This window comes from Bufo gargarizans, chromosome 8 (genome assembly GCF_014858855.1).
Source record: "Bufo gargarizans isolate SCDJY-AF-19 chromosome 8, ASM1485885v1, whole genome shotgun sequence".
Lineage (NCBI taxonomy): Eukaryota > Metazoa > Chordata > Amphibia > Anura > Bufonidae > Bufo > Bufo gargarizans.
Genome location: NC_058087.1, coordinates 32,031,465 through 32,051,016, shown reverse-complemented (window position 1 = coordinate 32,051,016; position 19,552 = coordinate 32,031,465). Strand labels below are relative to the sequence as shown.

The 19,552-nt window shown below is 47.2% G+C and overlaps 1 protein-coding gene across 8 annotated transcripts in view; it reads right to left on the bottom strand.

Moving 5' to 3' along the window:
- The window catches only part of TNS1 (tensin 1), a 132,516-nt gene that overhangs the window by 87,440 nt on the left and 25,524 nt on the right, over positions 1-19,552 (bottom strand). For all 8 annotated transcript variants that reach the window (XM_044305134.1, XM_044305130.1, XM_044305129.1 and 5 more), the window contains 5 exons: positions 19,370-19,434; positions 12,072-12,155; positions 11,402-11,514; positions 10,945-11,005; positions 9,094-9,169 (listed from right to left, as the gene is read on the bottom strand). In XM_044305134.1, coding sequence (XP_044161069.1) covers positions 9,094-9,169; positions 10,945-11,005; positions 11,402-11,514; positions 12,072-12,155; positions 19,370-19,434 — 399 coding nt within the window. The remainder of the gene's footprint in view (positions 1-9,093; positions 9,170-10,944; positions 11,006-11,401; positions 11,515-12,071; positions 12,156-19,369; positions 19,435-19,552) is intronic.

Here is a 19,552-nt window from a genome sequence, read left to right as displayed (position 1 = left end):
GTGACTTCAACACAACCTTACTGCTGACCCCCTCTCCTCTCTGTCGGGGGCTCTACTTGTACAAGCGTTTAATAGAACAGGTTCTGTAGACATCTATGTGGAATCAGCTGACGAGGGTGTAAAAGGAGTGTGCTGGTTCTTGGCACTAACATCGACCTGTAAGGCTGAGTTCACAGTTGAGTTATTGGGTTAGTTTTGGTCCCGTGACTTCCCAAATAAGTGAAGTGTGCAGTGATTGTAAGAGCGACGCCTGTCATCTGCATGTCATACGAACCAAATTCTTTCAAAAAATTTGCGAACCGACTAAATCAAATTTTTGAAAAATTCGCTCATCTCTAGTCCTGATGCCATATGGGCCAGCATTGTGCCATCACTGTGTTATGCCACTGCAGAATTAGTTGTACACACATTGACTAGATAAAAACTGACAAATGGTGAAAACGTTACCAGAAAATGACATACACTGTCCAAATATATAGTACACACACTACTCAGTAAATGCCATACACTGCCCAAATATATAGTACACACACTACTCAGTAAATGCCATACATTGCCCAGATTAATGATGAAAGCATCAAACAGAGTAGTGCACATTACCAGATAAATAGGATCCATAATGCCCAGTTAGTGGTGAATATTGTCCAGATAAATGACACACATCAACCAGAAAGTGGCATACATTACCCAGATAAATAGCACATATCTTTCCCAGTGTGATAAATCGCATAGATATATAATACCCACATTGCCAGGTCTCATACGCTGTAGAGTTAAATTGGCCAAACACCATACATTGCCCAGATAAATAGTGCACACATTTTCCAGTAAGAACCATACACTGCCCAGATGAAAGGTGTATATACAATGTCCAGATAAATATCAGCCAAGGGCAGCTGCTGTCTTGTAGGCCTCCTCCAGCGCTACAGGTCCCCACAGGACTGACCAGCCTCACAATCTCTGTATCCTCCCAGTGGGTCCAACCATCAGGATATCTCTATCCCTCTTTCATTATGCTATGCACATAAAGGATCAGTACGTGTGTGCCCTAATCTTCACCAGCCTATGGCTGGCCACCTTGGGAGGGTGATTAAGCAAAAAGGTTCCTAGTCTACTAGCTTCTATTTTGTTGTCTGCCTATGTACTGACTTTTGCCTGTTTCCTGGATTCTGACCCTCTGTTGCCTGACCTGACCTCGGACTGTTTTCTGGATTGCACACACTCTGTCTGCCCTGAACTTGGCCTGTCCCTGACTACGATTTTGCCTGATTCCTCAGTGCCGTGCACTGGCATCTCTAAACCCCCGTGGTTCAGCTGTTAACCACACAAAGACTACTCCAGAAGGTAGCAGCCGGATGGTTCCCCTGCAGCGAAGCCAGACTCTGAACAGGAGTTAAAGGGTGAAAACCAGGAGACTGCTGGGATAACACCCTTGGGAGTAGCCCCGTGTCTGCTCTGTTCAGCTGACACAGCAGTATGTATATACAGTGCCCAGATAAATAGTGAGTATACAGTGCCCAGATAAAGTATCTATATATAGTGTCCAGATAATGTATATACAGCAGTGTCCAGATAATGTATATACAGCAGTGTCCAGATAAATACTGTATATACAGTGCCCATATAAATACTGTATATACAGTGTTCAAATAGTGTATATACAGTTCCCAGATAAATCGTCTATATACAGTGTCCAGATAAAGTGTCTATATACAGTGTCCGGATAATGTATATACAGCAGTGTCATATAAATGGTATATATACAGTGCCCAGATAAATACTGTATATACAGTGTCCAGATAAATGGTGTATATACAGTGCTCAAATAGTGTATATACAGTGTCCAGATGAATACTATATATATACAGTGTCCCAATAAATAGCCTATATACAATGCCCAAATAGTTTATATACACTGCCCAGATAAATAGTGAGTTTACAGTGCCCAGATAAAGTGTCTATATATAGTGTCCAGATAATGTATATACAGCAGTGTCCAGATAAATACTGTATATACAGTGCTCAAATAGTGTATATACAGTTCCCAGATAAATCGTCTATATACAGTGTCCAGATAAAGTGTCTATATACAGTGTCCAGATAATGTATATACAGCAGTGTCATATAAATGGTATATATACAGTGCCCAGATACATACTGTATATACAGTGTCCAGATAAATGGTGTATATACAGTGCTCAAATAGTGTATATACAGTGTCCAGATGAATACTATGTGTTAAGCAATGTTTACATTGCTGGGTTTGTGCTAGGGGAGGCGGGGCCACATAGGGTTAAAAGGAGGCAGCCTGAGGTACCTGCTGCTGCTGCTCCTTCATCGGCACGTCTGAGGCACTTCCGGGTCGTTCAGGGTCAGGTTCGGGTCTGGAAAGCAGCTGGTGCAGGTCGCATCATCGCGACTCCAAGTAAGACAGGGGCGGCTGCACGTCTCAGGACACTGAGGGGGCGGGATGGCAAACACCGGCGGGCGCGCTCTGCTCTGCTAGCCGGCGGCTGATGGGTGCAGTGCAGACCGCGTTCCTGGCCGCACGGCCGGCGGCGGTACTCGCTCTGCACAGCGCCACCTGGTGGCCACATGCGGCGCGGTCGGGGGGGGGGGTTCAGCGGCAGCCAGAGACCTGGCACTCGGCATAGGCTGCTGCAAGCTGAACTCCAGGGCTGTTGTCCAGCGCCCCCCCCCCTGGCTGCAAGCAAGGGCACCACATGGTTCAGCCACACACTGGAAATAAATAAATATATAAACAAATGAATGCAAGGGGGGGGGGGAGGGTTGCACAGATGCAATACAGTGTCACGTTCACCGGCACGCCACGCATGTCATCAGGGAGGGTTCTGCTTTGGTGCTTGTCAAAATGCATTTTGTTCATCCTACACGTACCTCAGCAACCTCTTCATACCGCCGTAGTATTCACGCCCCAGGTTCAGGCGACCGCACAATCAGGTCACATGCGACTTGCCGTGTCCTCATCAGGCGACGGTCTGGTGGGATGGCGGCCTTCGCAGTCCCGGTCGCCAGCCACTCCTTGTGGGCGGGGGGGGGGGGGGGGTCAGAAGGCCAGGGAAAAATAAAACCCATGTCCATGTTTTACAGTTCGTGGTACCATAGGCATACACGGAAACAAGGTATGTATCAGGTTCCGCCATAGCGCAAGCAGGCAGTCATCCACGGCGTGAAGTCCACGGTGGAGGGTTGGCCAAAAAAAAAAAAAAAAAGTCTGTCACGTCCTCAGACTCACTTAAGTCCTGTCACGACCACGGGCATCCATAACGCGTCTGTCACGTCTTCAGACTTGCGATACAATCCTGTCACGACTACAGGCATTCGGTAAAGAAAAAGAAAAAAAAAAAAAAAAAAAAACCCTGTCACGACTACAGGCATTTGATAAAGAAAAGAAAAAACCCTGTCACGACTACAGGCATTCGGTAAAGAAAAAGAAAAAAAAGAAAAAAAACCCTGTCACGACTACAGGCATTTGATAAAGAGTAAAAAAAAAAAAAAAAAAAAAAAAAAACCCTGTCACGACTACAGGCATTCGATAAAGAAAAAAAAAAAAAAAAAAACCCTGTCACGACTACAGGCATTCGATAAAGAAAAGGAAAAAAAAAAAAAAAAACCCTGTCACGACTACAGGCAGTTGATAAAGAAAAAAAAAAAAAAAAAACTGTCACGACTACAGGTGTTCGTATCTCAACGTCTGTCACGTCCACAGACTCGCAATAAAGTCCTGTCACGACCACAGGCAGTCTTGTCATACACAACTTCCACGTCCACAGGCTGGTCAAAGTCCTGTCACGCCTACAGGCACACCACCGCTCTTCCACACATCAGCACGAAGTCCTGTCACGTCCACAGGCACACGTACCAGGACGTCTTCTCAGTCATGGTCACTCCACAGGTGCCACCTGGACATCCCAATACGGGCCAGGGCTGGTTCTGTCTTCGGGCCTCACAGCCCGGGAGACTACGGGGGGCGATCACGCAGGTGGCGGTAGCACGCTGGTCCGCCCCGGCCACCCGCAGGGGCACTCGAGCACAAGGTCATACTCGCAGCTCGGGAAAGGGGGGTTCTAATCGCTCTCAATTAATAACCAATAGGAAGATGTCGCAAGAATTCACTCCTGGTGGCTCTTCCGCGTCGCGAGACAATGGGGACACCCAGTCGGAGCGAAGCGTGGGACCCTCGTTACGTTCCTGGACCATCCCAAAGTTGTCCGCCGAGCTGCGCCGAAGAGGCATCCCCTTCCCAGCATCAGCAAGGAAAGCCGAGTTATATCGTCTTCTGATGTCAGATGGACCACCAGTGAGTCAAGACGAGGTTTCCATGGGTACCATTCAGACGTCACTAACCCAACTACACGCCGTGATCAACAATATGGCGTCATCCATGTCAGACCTTCAAGCCAGAATGGATTCGGTGGAAGCCAGGTCGGCGGCGGCAGCATTAGCGACACCAACACCTGCGGAACCTGTGGCAGGGCCATCCGGTGCTTCGGGTGGGTCATCCCACTTTCCCTCAATCGCCCCGTCCCACTTCATTCCGGCCAGTATAAGGCAGGACATATTGGAGGGCAAAAACTTCAACCTGGCGTCCCTGCTTATTGCGACACATGAGGCCCCGGACAATAGAACCATTGCGTGTGGGGAGGTCTCGGTAATCCTGAAGTCTAAGGACGCTAGGCTTAACAGGAAATTGAACGTCACAGAATTCGTTCTAGCGTTCAGCTTATATCGGGACGTGATCTGCACAGTCAACCCGCATAGGAGGGCTGAACTGGATCTATACATGTACAAGGTGGTGGAATTGGGTTACAAATATGGCGGCACAGCATTCTTTGACTATCATCGGTCCTTCTCAGCCAAAGCAGCAGCTGCACTCATCCAGTGTCAGCACGTGCTGGATTGGTCGGATATAGACACAGAATTGTTCTGCCGCCATTTTGCAGGGCTCAAAGCCCCGACCTGCACGGTCTGCAACTCGTACTCTCATACCACGGGTTGGTGTTCTCAGACAAGCCACGTAGCAGATCCGGCACCACCTTACTCAGCCCCAGGTCCATCCAACACCAAGCCAGCATCCGGGGTAGACAAGTTAGGTCGTCCCATTAAATACCTTGGCAGGAGCCAGATATGTAACAACTATAACTACGCCATTTGTCACTACAACCAGTGCAGGTTGCTACACTTGTGTGCGACTTGCTTTAGGGCCCATCCACGCACGGCATGCCCTCAAAGGAATCAAGGCCCAGCGTGACTAAGCGTGGTCAACGTGGCTCTGCTGGCGGTATTATTGGCGGAACATCCACACCCGGCCTGGGTCCAGTTTGTCATCCACGGATTGACACACGGGTTTCATACAGGGCTTCTCGCACTCCCTCAAACCACGTTCGAGTGTGACAATTTGCAGTCCGCAGCCAGGGACCCCGAGGCGGTAACCCAGTTGATCCACACTGAGCTAGACCGGGGATACTTGATAGGACCATTTAGCCAACCTCCCTTCGCATGCTGGAGAGTCAATCCAGTAGGCATCGTGACCGGCAAATTTAATAATAAAAAACGCCTAATCTATGATTTGTCCGCCCCACATTCTTTACACATACCAAGCTTGAACTCTCTGATTCCATCCGAAGAATTCACCATGAGATACGCATCTATAGACGAAGCTATACAGGTCATAATCAGGTTAGGCAGAGGCACCTGGCTGTCAAAAGCAGACATCACCGATGCTTTCAAATTACTTCCCATCCATCCTGAGTTATGGCAGTGGCATGGCATGAAATGGCAGGGTGCTTATTATTTTGCCAGTAAACTGACCTTCGGGTCAAAGTCCAGCCCCTGGTTGTTCGACCAGCTGGCCAGCGCGCTGCATTGGATCTTGACCAACACCTTCAGGGCAAACCACGTCATCCACTACTTAGATGATTTTCTCCTAATAGAATCCCCGGATCAAGTACCTCAAGACCTACAAGTCCTGCGCACGGCATTTTCAGACCTGAGAATTCCATTGGCCCCGCACAAAGTGGAGGGACCCAGCACGGAGATCACCTTTCTAGGAATCCACTTGAACATAGTAGACATGAAGTCCAGTCTTCCTCAGGACAAGCTGGCCAGAATCAAGACGGTTGTTCACAGACTGGCACAAGTGAGGGTAACCACCAGGGCGGATCTTCAGTCGCTCCTTGGAATGTTGAATTTCGCCATGCGCATCATGCCGCAGGGCAGGTCCTTCATTTCAAGGCTCCTGGCACTCCTCCCGCTAGCACCCTGCCAAGACAGCCCAGTCCAGCTGGACCAAGATGCCATCGCTGACTTGGTGATGTGGGACAACTTTCTCTCCCAATGGAATGGGGTTTCCCTGTTCATCCCGGTGGCATCCAGTGATTCCCCAGTGATCCACACAGACGCCTCGCCCGCTGCTGGATTTGCAGCCATCCACGGCACTCACTGGTTCGCCCAATCATGGCCGGCAGAGGTCACCAGCATCGCAGGGTTTTCAAGGAGTTCCTCACTCTTTGAGATTTATCCCATAGTAGCAGCAGCTGTCACGTGGGGGGCTCAGTGGAGCAACCAGACAGTCCTGTTCCTAACCGACAATGAGGCTCTCGCCAACATTCTAATGAAGGGCAGGTCAGCCTCCAGGCACATCATGGCGTTCGTGCGAAAGCTGGTGTGGCTGGCTCTGCAAAACAATTTCAACTTCATATGCACGCACATAAGTGGCCAACGCAATGTCGCAGCCGATGCTCTATCTCGCTTTAACTTTCCCCTCTTCTTTCAGGTCTTCCCAGAGGCAGATCGTTCCCAAACACCAACCCCGCCTCATGGCCAGCTGTTGTTGGAATAGCACCTTTTCTCCAGTTGGCTAGGAACATCATGTCCGATTCTCTATCTAGCAACACACGCAAGGCGTACAGGACGGCCTGGCGGTTGTTCAACAGGTTCAAAATCTCTTACCCTCCGGCCGGGGAGGGTCCTATCACTTACCTGCTGGCGTTTATAGCTTTTTGCCACTCTCAGCTAAAGCTATCTTATAGCACCATTAAGCTGTACCTCGCGGGCATACAGCATCATTGGTATGTACAGTTCCCGGATCAACCATCTCTGTTCACAGCCCATCCGGTCAAATCCTTGCTGAGGGGTATCCAGAAACAGGCCATCAAAAGAAGACCTGCCAGGCAACCTTTCACCGGCAACATGGTGAGGACAGTCTCCGATGCACTGGCCAACGACCCCTTCGGACACTACATCAGCTCACTCGTCAGGGCGGCATTGTATCTGGCGTTCTACGGGTTCCTCAGGCCAGGTGAGTTCACGTGTTTAAAATCATCCAAAAAATTCTTGCGGAGAAACCAACTGGTTTGGGACGGTATTCATCTCATCCTCAGCTTGGACTCCAGCAAGACGGGCCGACCTGGGGAATCCGTGCCGGTCATGTACTTCGCCACCAACAACAGGTGGTGCCCAGTAACGATCCTACGCGAATGGTTGCAGTACACCGGGGACATGCCCGCGGAGGCCCCCCTCTTCCAGCTAGATGGGTCCCCCTTGAACATTCAGTCTTTTCTCAGATACATTCGGTTATTGATCTCCTCGTCAGGGGGCAACCCGTTAGCCATCACCGGGCATTCATTTCGCATAGGTGCCGCCTCCGCAGCTTCCAAAAATAATGTACCGGCACACGTCATTCAGAAGTTGGGCAGGTGGAAATCGGCATGCTACGCTCGTTATGTGCCTGATCCTCAACAGGAAATGTCCCTTGCTTTCAATAATTTATTGTTGTAATTTCACTTAGAATACACAGATCCTAACCTTTCCTGCATCCGTGTGGTTTTTGGCCCCTTCAGGCTACCCTCAAAATACAGCAGTTCCGGCATAACTCCACTGCTTCAGGTAGGTACAGGCACGTACTTCTCAGCTAGCCGATCCTGGCACAAGTGTTAAGCAATGTTTACATTGCTGGGTTTGTGCTAGGGGAGGCGGGGCCACATAGGGTTAAAAGGAGGCAGCCTGAGGTACCTGCTGCTGCTGCTCCTTCATCGGCACGTCTGCCCGCCCAACCCTCCCCTTTCATCACATAATCCACACTGGGGTAGCCCCCTTCAGGCTACCCTCAAAATACAGCAGTTCCGGCATAACTCCACTGCTTCAGGTAGGTACAGGCACGTACTTCTCAGCTAGCCGATCCTGGCACAAATATATACAGTGTCCCAATAAATAGCATATATACAATGCCCAAATAGTTTATATACAGTGTCCAGATAAATAGTGAGTTTACAGTGCCCAGATAAAGTGTCTATATGCAGTGTCCAGATAATGTATATACAGCAGTGTCTAGATAAATACTGTATATACAGTGCCCAGAGTGTATATACAGTGCCCAGATAAATACTGTATATACAGTGCTCAAATAGTGTATATACAGTTCCCAGATAAATCGTCTATATACAGTGTCCAGATGAATACTATATATACAGTGTCCCAATAAATAGTCTATATACAGTACCCAGATAAATAGTGAACTCAATGCCACAGAATGTCCAGATAAGGTACATACACCATAGCATACTGTGCCCATTTAGACCACACAGTGCCAGCTACAGATGGGCACATTCCCTATGACAGAGCTGTATTTGTGGCCTGCTGGACAACGGAGGCTGAATATACATAACTATTTCAGTATTTCAGCCTCCACAATAGGAAATGTACTCTAGAGTGAAATGCAAATGCTTTTCTGTGCTGATCTGCGTCCCAGACACGTACAGTCCCTAGTGAGTGCCACGCATTACAGAGTCACCCAGATAGTGTCACTTGGATAAATAGGGCACCTACAGTACAGTGCCCAGGTAGCACCAGCCAGTGCCCAGGTAAACAGCACCCTTTAACCAGGTGGCGTCACACTTCAGCACCAATTAAAGAGATGCCACTGTCCCCGCAGATGAACCTGACTGGTACATTGCACGTATTAAAGGGGTTGTCTGGCCATGTATATTGATGACCAATCCTCAGGAGCGATCATCAATATATATGGCCGGACAACCCCTTTAATGCTGCAAATTCCCCCATTCTGTGTCTTACCAAGATGTCGCCTTTAAGCAGCAGCCCCGGCTCTATGGTGATGCAGATACTGGTCTGACTATCTCCTTGCACGTTGCTAAAAGGAACAGGAAAACAAAGGGTTAAACCTTGCCACTGGTTTGGTGGTCGCATGATCATTGTTTTTTTTACTGTACTTCCCCTTAAAAAGACCACCTATTATATATCATCCAGCTCCCTATAGACGCAGGCCTTAAGTCCATCATTTTTTTGTGTGACATTTTTGCCTTAACAGCACAAATATTTTGCTCCGATCTTAACTGCTGGGAGTTGTAGTTCCACCACAACTAGATGATAATTCCTGCTTCAGCCTCCCTATTGAACCGAAATGCATCAGGACCATCTTTGTATGGAAAACTACAAGCCCCATTAGGTAACGTGGCAGAAGGGGCGCCGGCGCTGGTCCCCATGGATACCCTGACATCATAACCAGGGGTCACGGCACGAGGTGAAACTTAAAAGCAGCAGGAAGTGAAAGTGGAAGGGTCGTGGGAAGGAATGCGAATCCGCTGTAAACAGCCCCAAATATGTGGGAATCCGCACAAGACGTGGAAAAACATCCGAAAGGAGGCGACTGGGTCCATGGACAGAACAGGCCCAGCTGCATCCCCCAGACTCCCGAAAATATAGAGTAACTAGTAATTTAATTACATGTCCCAAATATTTCCAGAATTGGCCATTCAGGTTCCTAGGAAAGCCGAGTGAGACACCTCCCCCCACCTATGGGATTTTTAATGGCAGCCGTATCAGATTTTTCCCAGCTTTCTCATGACAAAAATTGCATTTTTAACAAATTGACTGAAGAACATGAACCAAGGATTTTACTTCTTGGTGATATTATGTCTTTAAAGGGGAAATGCCTTTATGTCTCAATAGAAATCCATGGGCAGGAGGTCCCCCTGGCGCCAGAGTCGTTGTGCAGCCCAGACATTAAAGTCATAAAGTTGTCTTCCTTGTCATGGGCAGCGACTGAGGACATTACACCAGTAATAAGCAGACACGACCCATAGAACATAGAGAATCTATAAGGAGCCGTCTGTTTGCAGCTCACATGTCGCCCTCTAGTGGCAGAAAGAGGCACAAACAGGTTGTCCAGTCACATGGAGAAAAACTGTACAACTGTCTAGTGATGGATAATGTAAGCTAAAAACCCATCCTTCTCACAGCTGAGGGTTTGACACAATTGTATACAGTATCCTCTGTGAGATAAACAGCCTAGATTCCAGACTGATACATTGTAACAACCGGCCAGGACAGAGCGAGAAAGAAAGAGACAGATTAGATAAGTAGGTAGATAGATGTGAGATAGATAGAAGATAGATAGAAGATAGATATGAGATAGATAGATAGATATGAGATAGATATGAGATAGATAGATAGATAGATAGATAGATAGATAGATAGATAGATAGATATGAGATAGATAGATATTAGATAGATAGATAGATATGAGATAGATAGGAGATAGATAGATTCACATAGATATTATTGGGGTCACTTAGATCGGCATTTTAGACGCCGGTCTTAATACCCCTTGTGATGGCGCATGATCCGCCTAAGTTATGTTGAGACACCGACCTCTAAATAACTTGGGCGCATCCACCGCCGGCCTAGATCTTCCGCAGCTCCCTTGCTGGCGTAGATTTAGATAATTACCCCTCCCCCACCCACATCCCTCCCCCTTTTTACACCTGGCATGAGCAGGAAAAAGTCGCAGTTTTGGCCGCAAATCCCCTTTGTGACCGAATCTGCAACAGATATGTGCCAAATATCGGTGTATATCTAATAATAAATAGTTTTCCATTCTAGACAAATCAGTAAAGCAGAGCTCACTATATTCCGGAGGTGTAGACGGGCTGCATGGCCTGATAGATCTTCAGGAACGGTCGACATCCTAAGAGAGAAAGGAGACAATTACGGATCAGAGTTCATACACGTTAGCACATTGTCACGGATTTGGAAGCTTTTTAGGACAGAAGACCTTTCAGTGTTGTAGTGGGAAAAGTATGGATCCAAATAACCAGCAATGTCCACACATAACTGTCTGTACTGAAATCATGCAGGATGTGAGCATAGATGAGCATTTAACCCCTCACTATCCCTATGATGACACTGAACCACCATCACTTGAAGTGTTGCCATAGGGTTACAACGCCAGAGTTGCTGTAGGCAGCGAGAGCATAAACTAACTGCAAGCTGTGATTATTCCGCAGGAAGAGAATAGCTATGGAACTATAATATATCTTATAATGTTTCACGCCAGTCATGTGACCAGGGATCCGTCTCTTACCTCCTTTCGACTCAAAGTTTGGGATCCCGTGCATGATGACGTGGTGGAGAAACAGCGGTTTGTTATTCATCTTGATGGCCCCGGACAGCAGACCGCTGAAATAATGGATATACCTGCCGGGTACAAGGTCGAGAGAATGTAAAAAAGTGCAGATCACGAAGCGTCCAGACATGACCGCGAGTCACAGCAACGACTGAATACGTGACACCGATTATAAGCATGACCCTCCCGGACCCTGGTGCACAGTGAATACCAATGAGTCAACTACAACGGGGTTCTGCTTTAAACAACGCCACCTCTAAAATCTGATGCTCAATTCTCAACTCGGTACATAGGGAAGCAGGGGCGACCCAAATATGAGTTTGCTACAAGACCCAGCCTTCTGCGTGTGTGAACCGGAGCCAGAAGTACAGACATTGCAAGATAATAAACAAATAAATAAGATACATTTATAAGTAAATATAAAAGTCATTAAAACTATTGGAACAAAAAGTAGCAAAAATTGGTTTTCTGCATGAATACCGGACTCTTGCCCCCTGGTGGTCATGTTTATATTGACACCACATCCGAAAACGTATTATTGTTAAATATATGGCGCCATTTTATTCTGTAACCATTCCAGCTCTGACGCCTATAGTTGGGCAGTAGCAACAGGGTGGTGATTACTGACCTTTTCTGGGACGGCTGACCAACGGGGAGAACTTTATCTTCGTAAAACCGTCTCATGGCAAATCTGTCCAGGGCCTGGTCTGCACTGTGGGTCCATCATACAGAAACAAAAGTATGAATTATATTACGTTATATATGTAAGATCGGAAAACCCAACCCCTTGGGAGGCCCCCGCCATCTAGTTACCACTAAAGGTAGGGGCTCCGATATAAACCACATTCCCAGCGCATTTTAATAAGATGCAAGGTTTATCCCACGAGCGAGGGCCAGTGGCAAACAAACCTGAGCAAGTGTCAGATCCAACTAGGATTGGGGGTCTCATGCAAAGGAATAACATTACCTCTTGACCCCAATGCAAGATCTGTAACCTCCAATCATTACATTTCATTTGCAGTATCATCATATAGACCCTAAGGCTCCAGGGCCCTCGTCCGATTGTCACCTCTGCACCTACCATAGTTCTGTTCCTGGGCCCATGCAATCTGGATAGACATGCTCTATGTTATGCTAAACCCAGAGAGGGCTCCATAGGAGACCCACAGCCTGGAGATGGTTCCCTGGGTGGCACAGCAATTACATTGCTCTGTCCCAGTGTGGCCGCCTCTAATGTATTTCTAAGGTTATTCCAATTTTAAAATGCTGAGCAGAAATATTTGGTTGCAAAACTATTCCTCTGTTTATCTATGAGATCTCCCAGATGGAGCCCCAATAACCTCTCCCATCAGGTCTCAAAGGCAGAAGTGACCCGTCATATGGACACCAGGAGGAGGCGTCACAGTGACCAACCCAGCACCGGGTGTGTGAGACCCCAACACCTAAGCCACGGCCAGAAATAACAGAAAATACGTCTTTACTTACTGTAGTCTATACGTAAGAAGATATATAGTGTATATATGTATATAATCCAGTATCCAGAGATACAAATGGCAACATATCCTACGATATGGAGTAAAACTGCTGGATACATCTTCTTCTATGCCTGATATGGACCATGCTGGTATAACCTGAGTATCCCCCGTAAAGTGCATTGAAAAAGTATTCATACCCCTTGAACTTTTCCACATTTTTTCAGGTTACACCCACAAACTTAAAAGTAGTTTATTGGGATTTTATATGATAGACCAACACAAAATAGCAAGTATGTTAGAAATAAAAATAAAAACGATACATAGTTTTCCAAATTTTTAATAAATAAAAATCTGAAAAGTGTGAAGTACATTTGTATTCAGCCCCCTGTACTCTAATACCTCTAAATAAAATCCAGTGTGACCAACTTCCTTCAGAAGTCACCTAATTAGTAAATAGGGTCCTCCTGTGTGTAATTTATTCTCAGTATAACTACAGCTGTTCTGTGAAGGCCTCAGAGGTTTGTTAGTGAACATTAGTGATCAAACAGCATCATGAAAACCAAGGAACACAACAGACAGGTCAGGGATAAAGTTATGGAGAAGTGTTAAGCTCTGAACATCCTAAACTCTGAACATCTCACGTAGCACTGTTCAATCCATCATCCAAAAACAGAAGGAGTATGGCACAACTGCAAACCTACCAAGACATGGCTGTCCACCTAAACTGAGAGCCCGGGCAAAGGGAGAACTAATTAGAGAAGCAGCCAAGAGGTCCATGGTCACTCTGGAGGAGCTGCAGAGATCCACAGCTCAGGTGGGAGAATCTGTCCACATGACAACTATTATAGTTGTGTACTCCACAAATCTGGCCTTTATGGAAGAGTGGCAAGAACAAAGCCATTTTTGAAAGAAAGCCATAAGAAGTCCAATTTGCAGTTTGCCACAAGGGGACACAGCAAACATGTGGAAGAGGGTGCTCTGGTCAGATGAGACCAAAGGTGAACTTTTTGGCCTAAATGCAAAACGCTATGTGTGGTGGAAAACTAACCCTGCACATCACCCTGAACACACCAACCTCCTGTGAAATAGGGAGGGGGCAGCATCATGCCGGGGGCAGGCTTTTCTTCAGCAGGGACAGGGAAGCTGGTCAGAGGTGACAGGAAGATGGATGGAGCTAAATACAGGGCAATCCTGGAGGAAAACCTGGTAGAGGCGGAAAAAGACTTCCGACCGGAGCAGAGGTTCACCATCCAGTAGGACAACAACCCTCAGCATCCAGCCAGAGCTACAACGGAAGGGTTTAGATCAAAGCATATTCATGTGCTAGAATGGCCCGGTCACAATCCAGACCTAAATCCCATTGAGAATCTGAAAACTGCTGTTCACAGACTCTCTCCATCCGAGTGCGAGCTCTTCTGCCCAGAAGAATAGGCAAACATTTCAGCCTATAGATGTGCAACGCTAGTAGAGATATACCCCAAAAGACTGGCAGTGAAAGGTGGTCCTACAAAATATTGACTCTGGGGGACTGAATACAAATGCACTCCACACTTTTCAGATTTTTATTTATTAAAACTTTTGAAAACAATGTATCATTTTCTTTTCACTTCACACATGCTTACTACATTGTGTTAATCTATGACATAAAATCCCAATAAAATACATTTGTTTGTGGGTGTAACGTGAAAATGTGGAAAAGTTCAAGGGGTATAAGTACTTTTAATTATATATGTACAGCTGGTATAAGTTATACATCTTCTTGTATACAGTGATATGGAGCATGCTGGTATAACCTGGGCATCTCCTGTATATAATTATAGATGTACAGCTGGTATAAGTTACACATCTTCTTGTATATAGTGATATGGACCATGCTGGTATAACCTGGGCATCTCCTGTATATAATTATATATGTACAGCTGGTATAAGTTATACATCTTCTTGTATACAGTGATATGGAGCATGCTGGTATAACCTGGGTATCTCCTGTATATAATTATATATGTACAGCTGGTATAACCTGGGCATCTCCTGTATATAATTATATATGTACAGCTGGTATAAGTTACACATCTTCTTGTATATAGTGATATGGAGCATGCTGGTATAACCTGGGTATCTCCTGTATATAATTATATATGTACAGCTGGTATAACCTGGGCATCTCCTGTATATAATTATATATGTACAGCTGGTATAAGTTATACATCTTCTTGTATATAGTGATATGGAGCATGCTGGAATAACCTGGGCATCTCCTGTATATAATTATATATGTACAGCTGGTATAAGTTATACATCTTCTTGTATATAGTGATATGGAGCATGCTGGTGTAACCTGGGCATCTCCTGTGTATAATTATATATGTACAGCTGGTATAAGTTATACATCTTCTTGTATATAGTGATATGGAGCATGCTGGAATAACCTGGGCATCTCCTGTATATAATTATATATGTACAGCTGGTATAAGTTACACATCTTCTTGTATATAGTGATATGGAGCATGCTGGTATAACCTGGGTATCTCCTGTATATAATTATATATGTACAGCTGGTATAAGTTACACATCTTCTTGTATATAGTGATATGGACCATGCTGGTATAACCTGGGTATCTCCTGTATATAATTATATATGTACAGCTGGTATAAGCTATACATCTTCTTGTATATAGTGATATGGAGCATGCTGGTATAACCTGGGCATCTTCTGTATATAATTATATATGTACAGCTGGTATAAGTTATACATCTTCTTGTATATAGTGATATGGAGCATGCTGGTATAACCTGGGTATCTCCTGTATATAATTATATATGTACAGCTGGTATAAGTTACACATCTTCTTGTATATAGTGATATGGAGCATGCTGGTGTAACCTGGGCATCTCCTGTATATAATTATATATGTACAGCTGGTATAAGTTATACATCTTCTTGTATATAGTGATATGGACCATGCTGGTATAACCTGGGTATCTCCTGTATATAATTATATATGTACAGCTGGTATAAGTTATACATCTTCTTGTATATAGTGATATGGACCATGCTGGTATAACCTGGGCATCTCCTGTGTATAATTATATATGTACAGTAGGTATAAGTTATACATCTTCTTGTACATATGATACAGACCATGCTGGTATAACCTGGGCATCTCCTGTATATAATTATATATGTACAGCTGGTATAACCCGGGCATACATACCTGCAGTGGCGCACCTACAGGGGGGGTCCAGCGGGTCTGGACCCCCCCTAGAACAACCAGCCCAAATTTTTTTTTTCATCCTCCAGGGCCGCACCACAGGCGGCGCGGCCCTGGATGTAAATTGCGGGCATTTGCGGCGGCGGTGGTGGGGGGCCGTAGGAGATGAGCGCTTCCATTGTGGAAGCGCTCATCTCCATATCTAATGCATCTATATCGCTGTCCTTAGGACAGCGATATAGATGGCTGTGCTGCGGCAGAGCAGGGGAGGGAGAGGCGTGTCCCTCCCCTGTTCTTCTGATAGGCCGCAGGCACTAATGCCTGCAGCCTATCAGAGGCCGGCTCTAGCAGCGCGATGACGTCATCATCGTGCTGCCTGAGCCGGGCAGCACACAGCAGGGACACAGACCGGAAGAGGCTGCTGGAGGTAAGTATCAGTGTATTTGTTGTTGTTGTTGTTTTTTTGGAGGGGGGGAGCTGGCACTATGGGGGCACCAAAGGGGAGCTGGCACTATGGGGGCACTAAAGGAGAGCTGGCACTATGGGGGCACTAAAGGGGAGAACGGCACTATGGGGGCACTAAAGGGGAGCTGGCACTATGGGGGCACTAAAGGGGAGCTGGCACTATGGGGGCACTAAAGGGGAGCTGGCACTATGGGGGCACTAAAGGGGAGAACGGCACTATGGGGGCACTAAAGGGGAGCTGGCACTATGGGGGCACTAAAGGGGAGAACAGCACTATGGGGGCACAAAAGGGGAGAACGGCACTATGGGGGCACTAAAGGGGAGAACGGCACTATGGGGGCACTAAAGGGGAGCTGGCACTATGGGGGCACTAAAGGGGAGAACGGCACTATGGGGGCACTAAAGGGGAGCTGGCACTATGGGGGCACTAAAGGGGAGAACGGCACTATGGGGGCACCAAAGGGGAGCTGGCACTATGGGGGCACTAAAGGAGAGCTGGCACTATGGGGGCACTAAAGGGGAGAACGGCACTATGGGGGCACTAAAGGGGAGCTGGCACTATGGGGGCACTAAAGGGGAGAACGGCACTATGGGGGCACTAAAGGGGAGCTGGCACTATGGGGGCACTAAAGGGGAGGACAGCACTATGGGGGCACAAAAGGGGAGAACGGCACTATGGGGGCACTAAAGGGGAGCTGGCACTATGGGGGCACTAAAGGGGAGAACGGCACTATGGGGGCACTAAAGGGGAGCTGGCACTATGGGGGCACTAAAGGGGAGAACAGCACTATGGGGGCACAAAAGGGGAGAACGGCACTATGGGGGCACTGAAGGGGAGCTGGCACTATGGGGGCACTAAAGGGGAGAACGGCACTATGGGGGCACTAAAGGGGAGCTGGCACTGTGGGGGCACTAAAGGGGAGAACGGCACTATGGGGGCACTAAAGGGGAGAACGGCACTATGGGGGCACCAAAGGGGAGCTGGCACTATGGGGGCACTAAAGGAGAGCAGGCACTATGGGGGCACTAAAGGGGAGAACGGCACTATGGGGGCACTAAAGGGGAGCTGGCACTATGGGGGCACTAAAGGGGAGAACAGCACTATGGGGGCACAAAAGGGGAGAACGGCACTATGGGGGCACTGAAGGGGAGCTGGCACTATGGGGGCACTAAAGGGGAGAACGGCACTATGGGGGCACTAAAGGGGAGAACGGCACTATGGAGCATCTGGTGGTACTTTTTTTTTGGGTGGCACTTCTTACTGGCACATTATGGGGGAGAGGAGCACTATGGGGCATCTGATGGCACTATAGGGGCATTATTTGGGGGCACTAAGGGGAAGTGGGGGCTCTAAAGGGGCCTTTATTCTTATTGGCACATTATGGGGGCATTATGGCATCTGGTGGCACTAAAGGGGCATTTTTTACTGGCACATTATGGTAGGCACTATGGGGGAGAGGAGCACTATTGGGGCATATGGTGGCACTTAGAAGGGGCATTTTTTACTGGCATATTATGGGGGACACTATGGGGAAGGGGGAGAGGAGCACTATGAGGGCATTTACTGGGGCACTATATAGGGGTATTTTATACTGGCATACATTATGGGGACATTAGCTCAACAGCGGGCACTAAGCGGGGGTATTTCATGTACTGTCATATTGTAGGGAGAATTATTAGTACTAGGAGGTATTATGCGGAGCTTTGCTAATACTGGGGGGCTATGAGGAACATGATTACTAGTATGGGCACTATAGGGGCATTATTACTACTAAGTGTGCTCTGGCAGAGAATTATTTCTATTTTGGGGAGCCCTGTTACTTTGGGGGCACCCTGCCACGTTTCAGCTTAGCACAATAATTTTTGGGGGACATTATCTTTATACTATTAGTGTCTGGGCGCAGTTATTTTTTTAGAGCACTGTGTGCCAATAATTGTTGAAGGGGGCACTATCTGTGTGGTAGTAGTATTTCCAGGGGGACTGTTTCTGCAGTATAGTATTGGGGGCACAGCGGGCACAGTATTGGGGGTGGCAGGAAAGGGTGTTCAGAAGATGATGGAAATGTGGGAAACTAATGTCTGTTTGTTAATCTCTGCAGAGACGGGAGATGGCTGAAAAATCATCATGGCGGTCTGGTCTGAATGGAGAAGATGAGGAAAGAGAACGTCTACAACAAAGGTGACATCACTGGATGTAAGAGGTATGAGGCGCTATGTAGGAGATAAGATGCTCCGGGTCCTCCCCCTGCCATTTGCAGAAGGAGGATTCAGAGCTGGGTGAGGACGGCCAAAGGGGGCAGCAGGCCACGGGCTGGTGGCAGATGGTGGGGGGGCCACAGGCCTTGAGCAGGGTCTGGGGAGGGAGGAGAGCCGAGGAGCTTCCTGGCTGCAGCCGGCTGTCTATTGTATAATGTGAAGCAGGCAGTGCAGCCAGGACAGCCTCCCCCTCTCAGTATGATGTGTAGAGACAGGCCGCAACTATAGAATGTCAGCTGTACAGTGTTTGTTGGGAGTGGCCTATTATATGTAGGAGGGGCTTTTAATAATGGGCGGAGCCCAAAAAATCGCGCGCCGCATTGTTCTTTTCCTGCGGAGCTTTTAGAATCACCAAGTAAAAGAATCAGCGCAACACGCTACACCCCCCCCCCGTCCCTGCAGTTTTAAATATAAAGGGGGCTTTGAAAAATTGAATTAGCACAGCACACTACACATGCCACATTTTTTTGCCTTTCGGACCCCCCCTAGCCAAAATTCCTGGGTGCTCCCCTGCATACCTGGCAGATATATTGCTGTAGTGCATGTATGCTGCAACGACCACACCAGTCCGTCCACGGTTCCCCTGAAATAAAACATCAGGAGACATTATAATATTATTTCTGTGCTCTGCAATATTCAGGGTATTTATCTTGCTATTTAACTTGACTTTGGGTCTTCGGGTCTGCACCCACAAATATAGT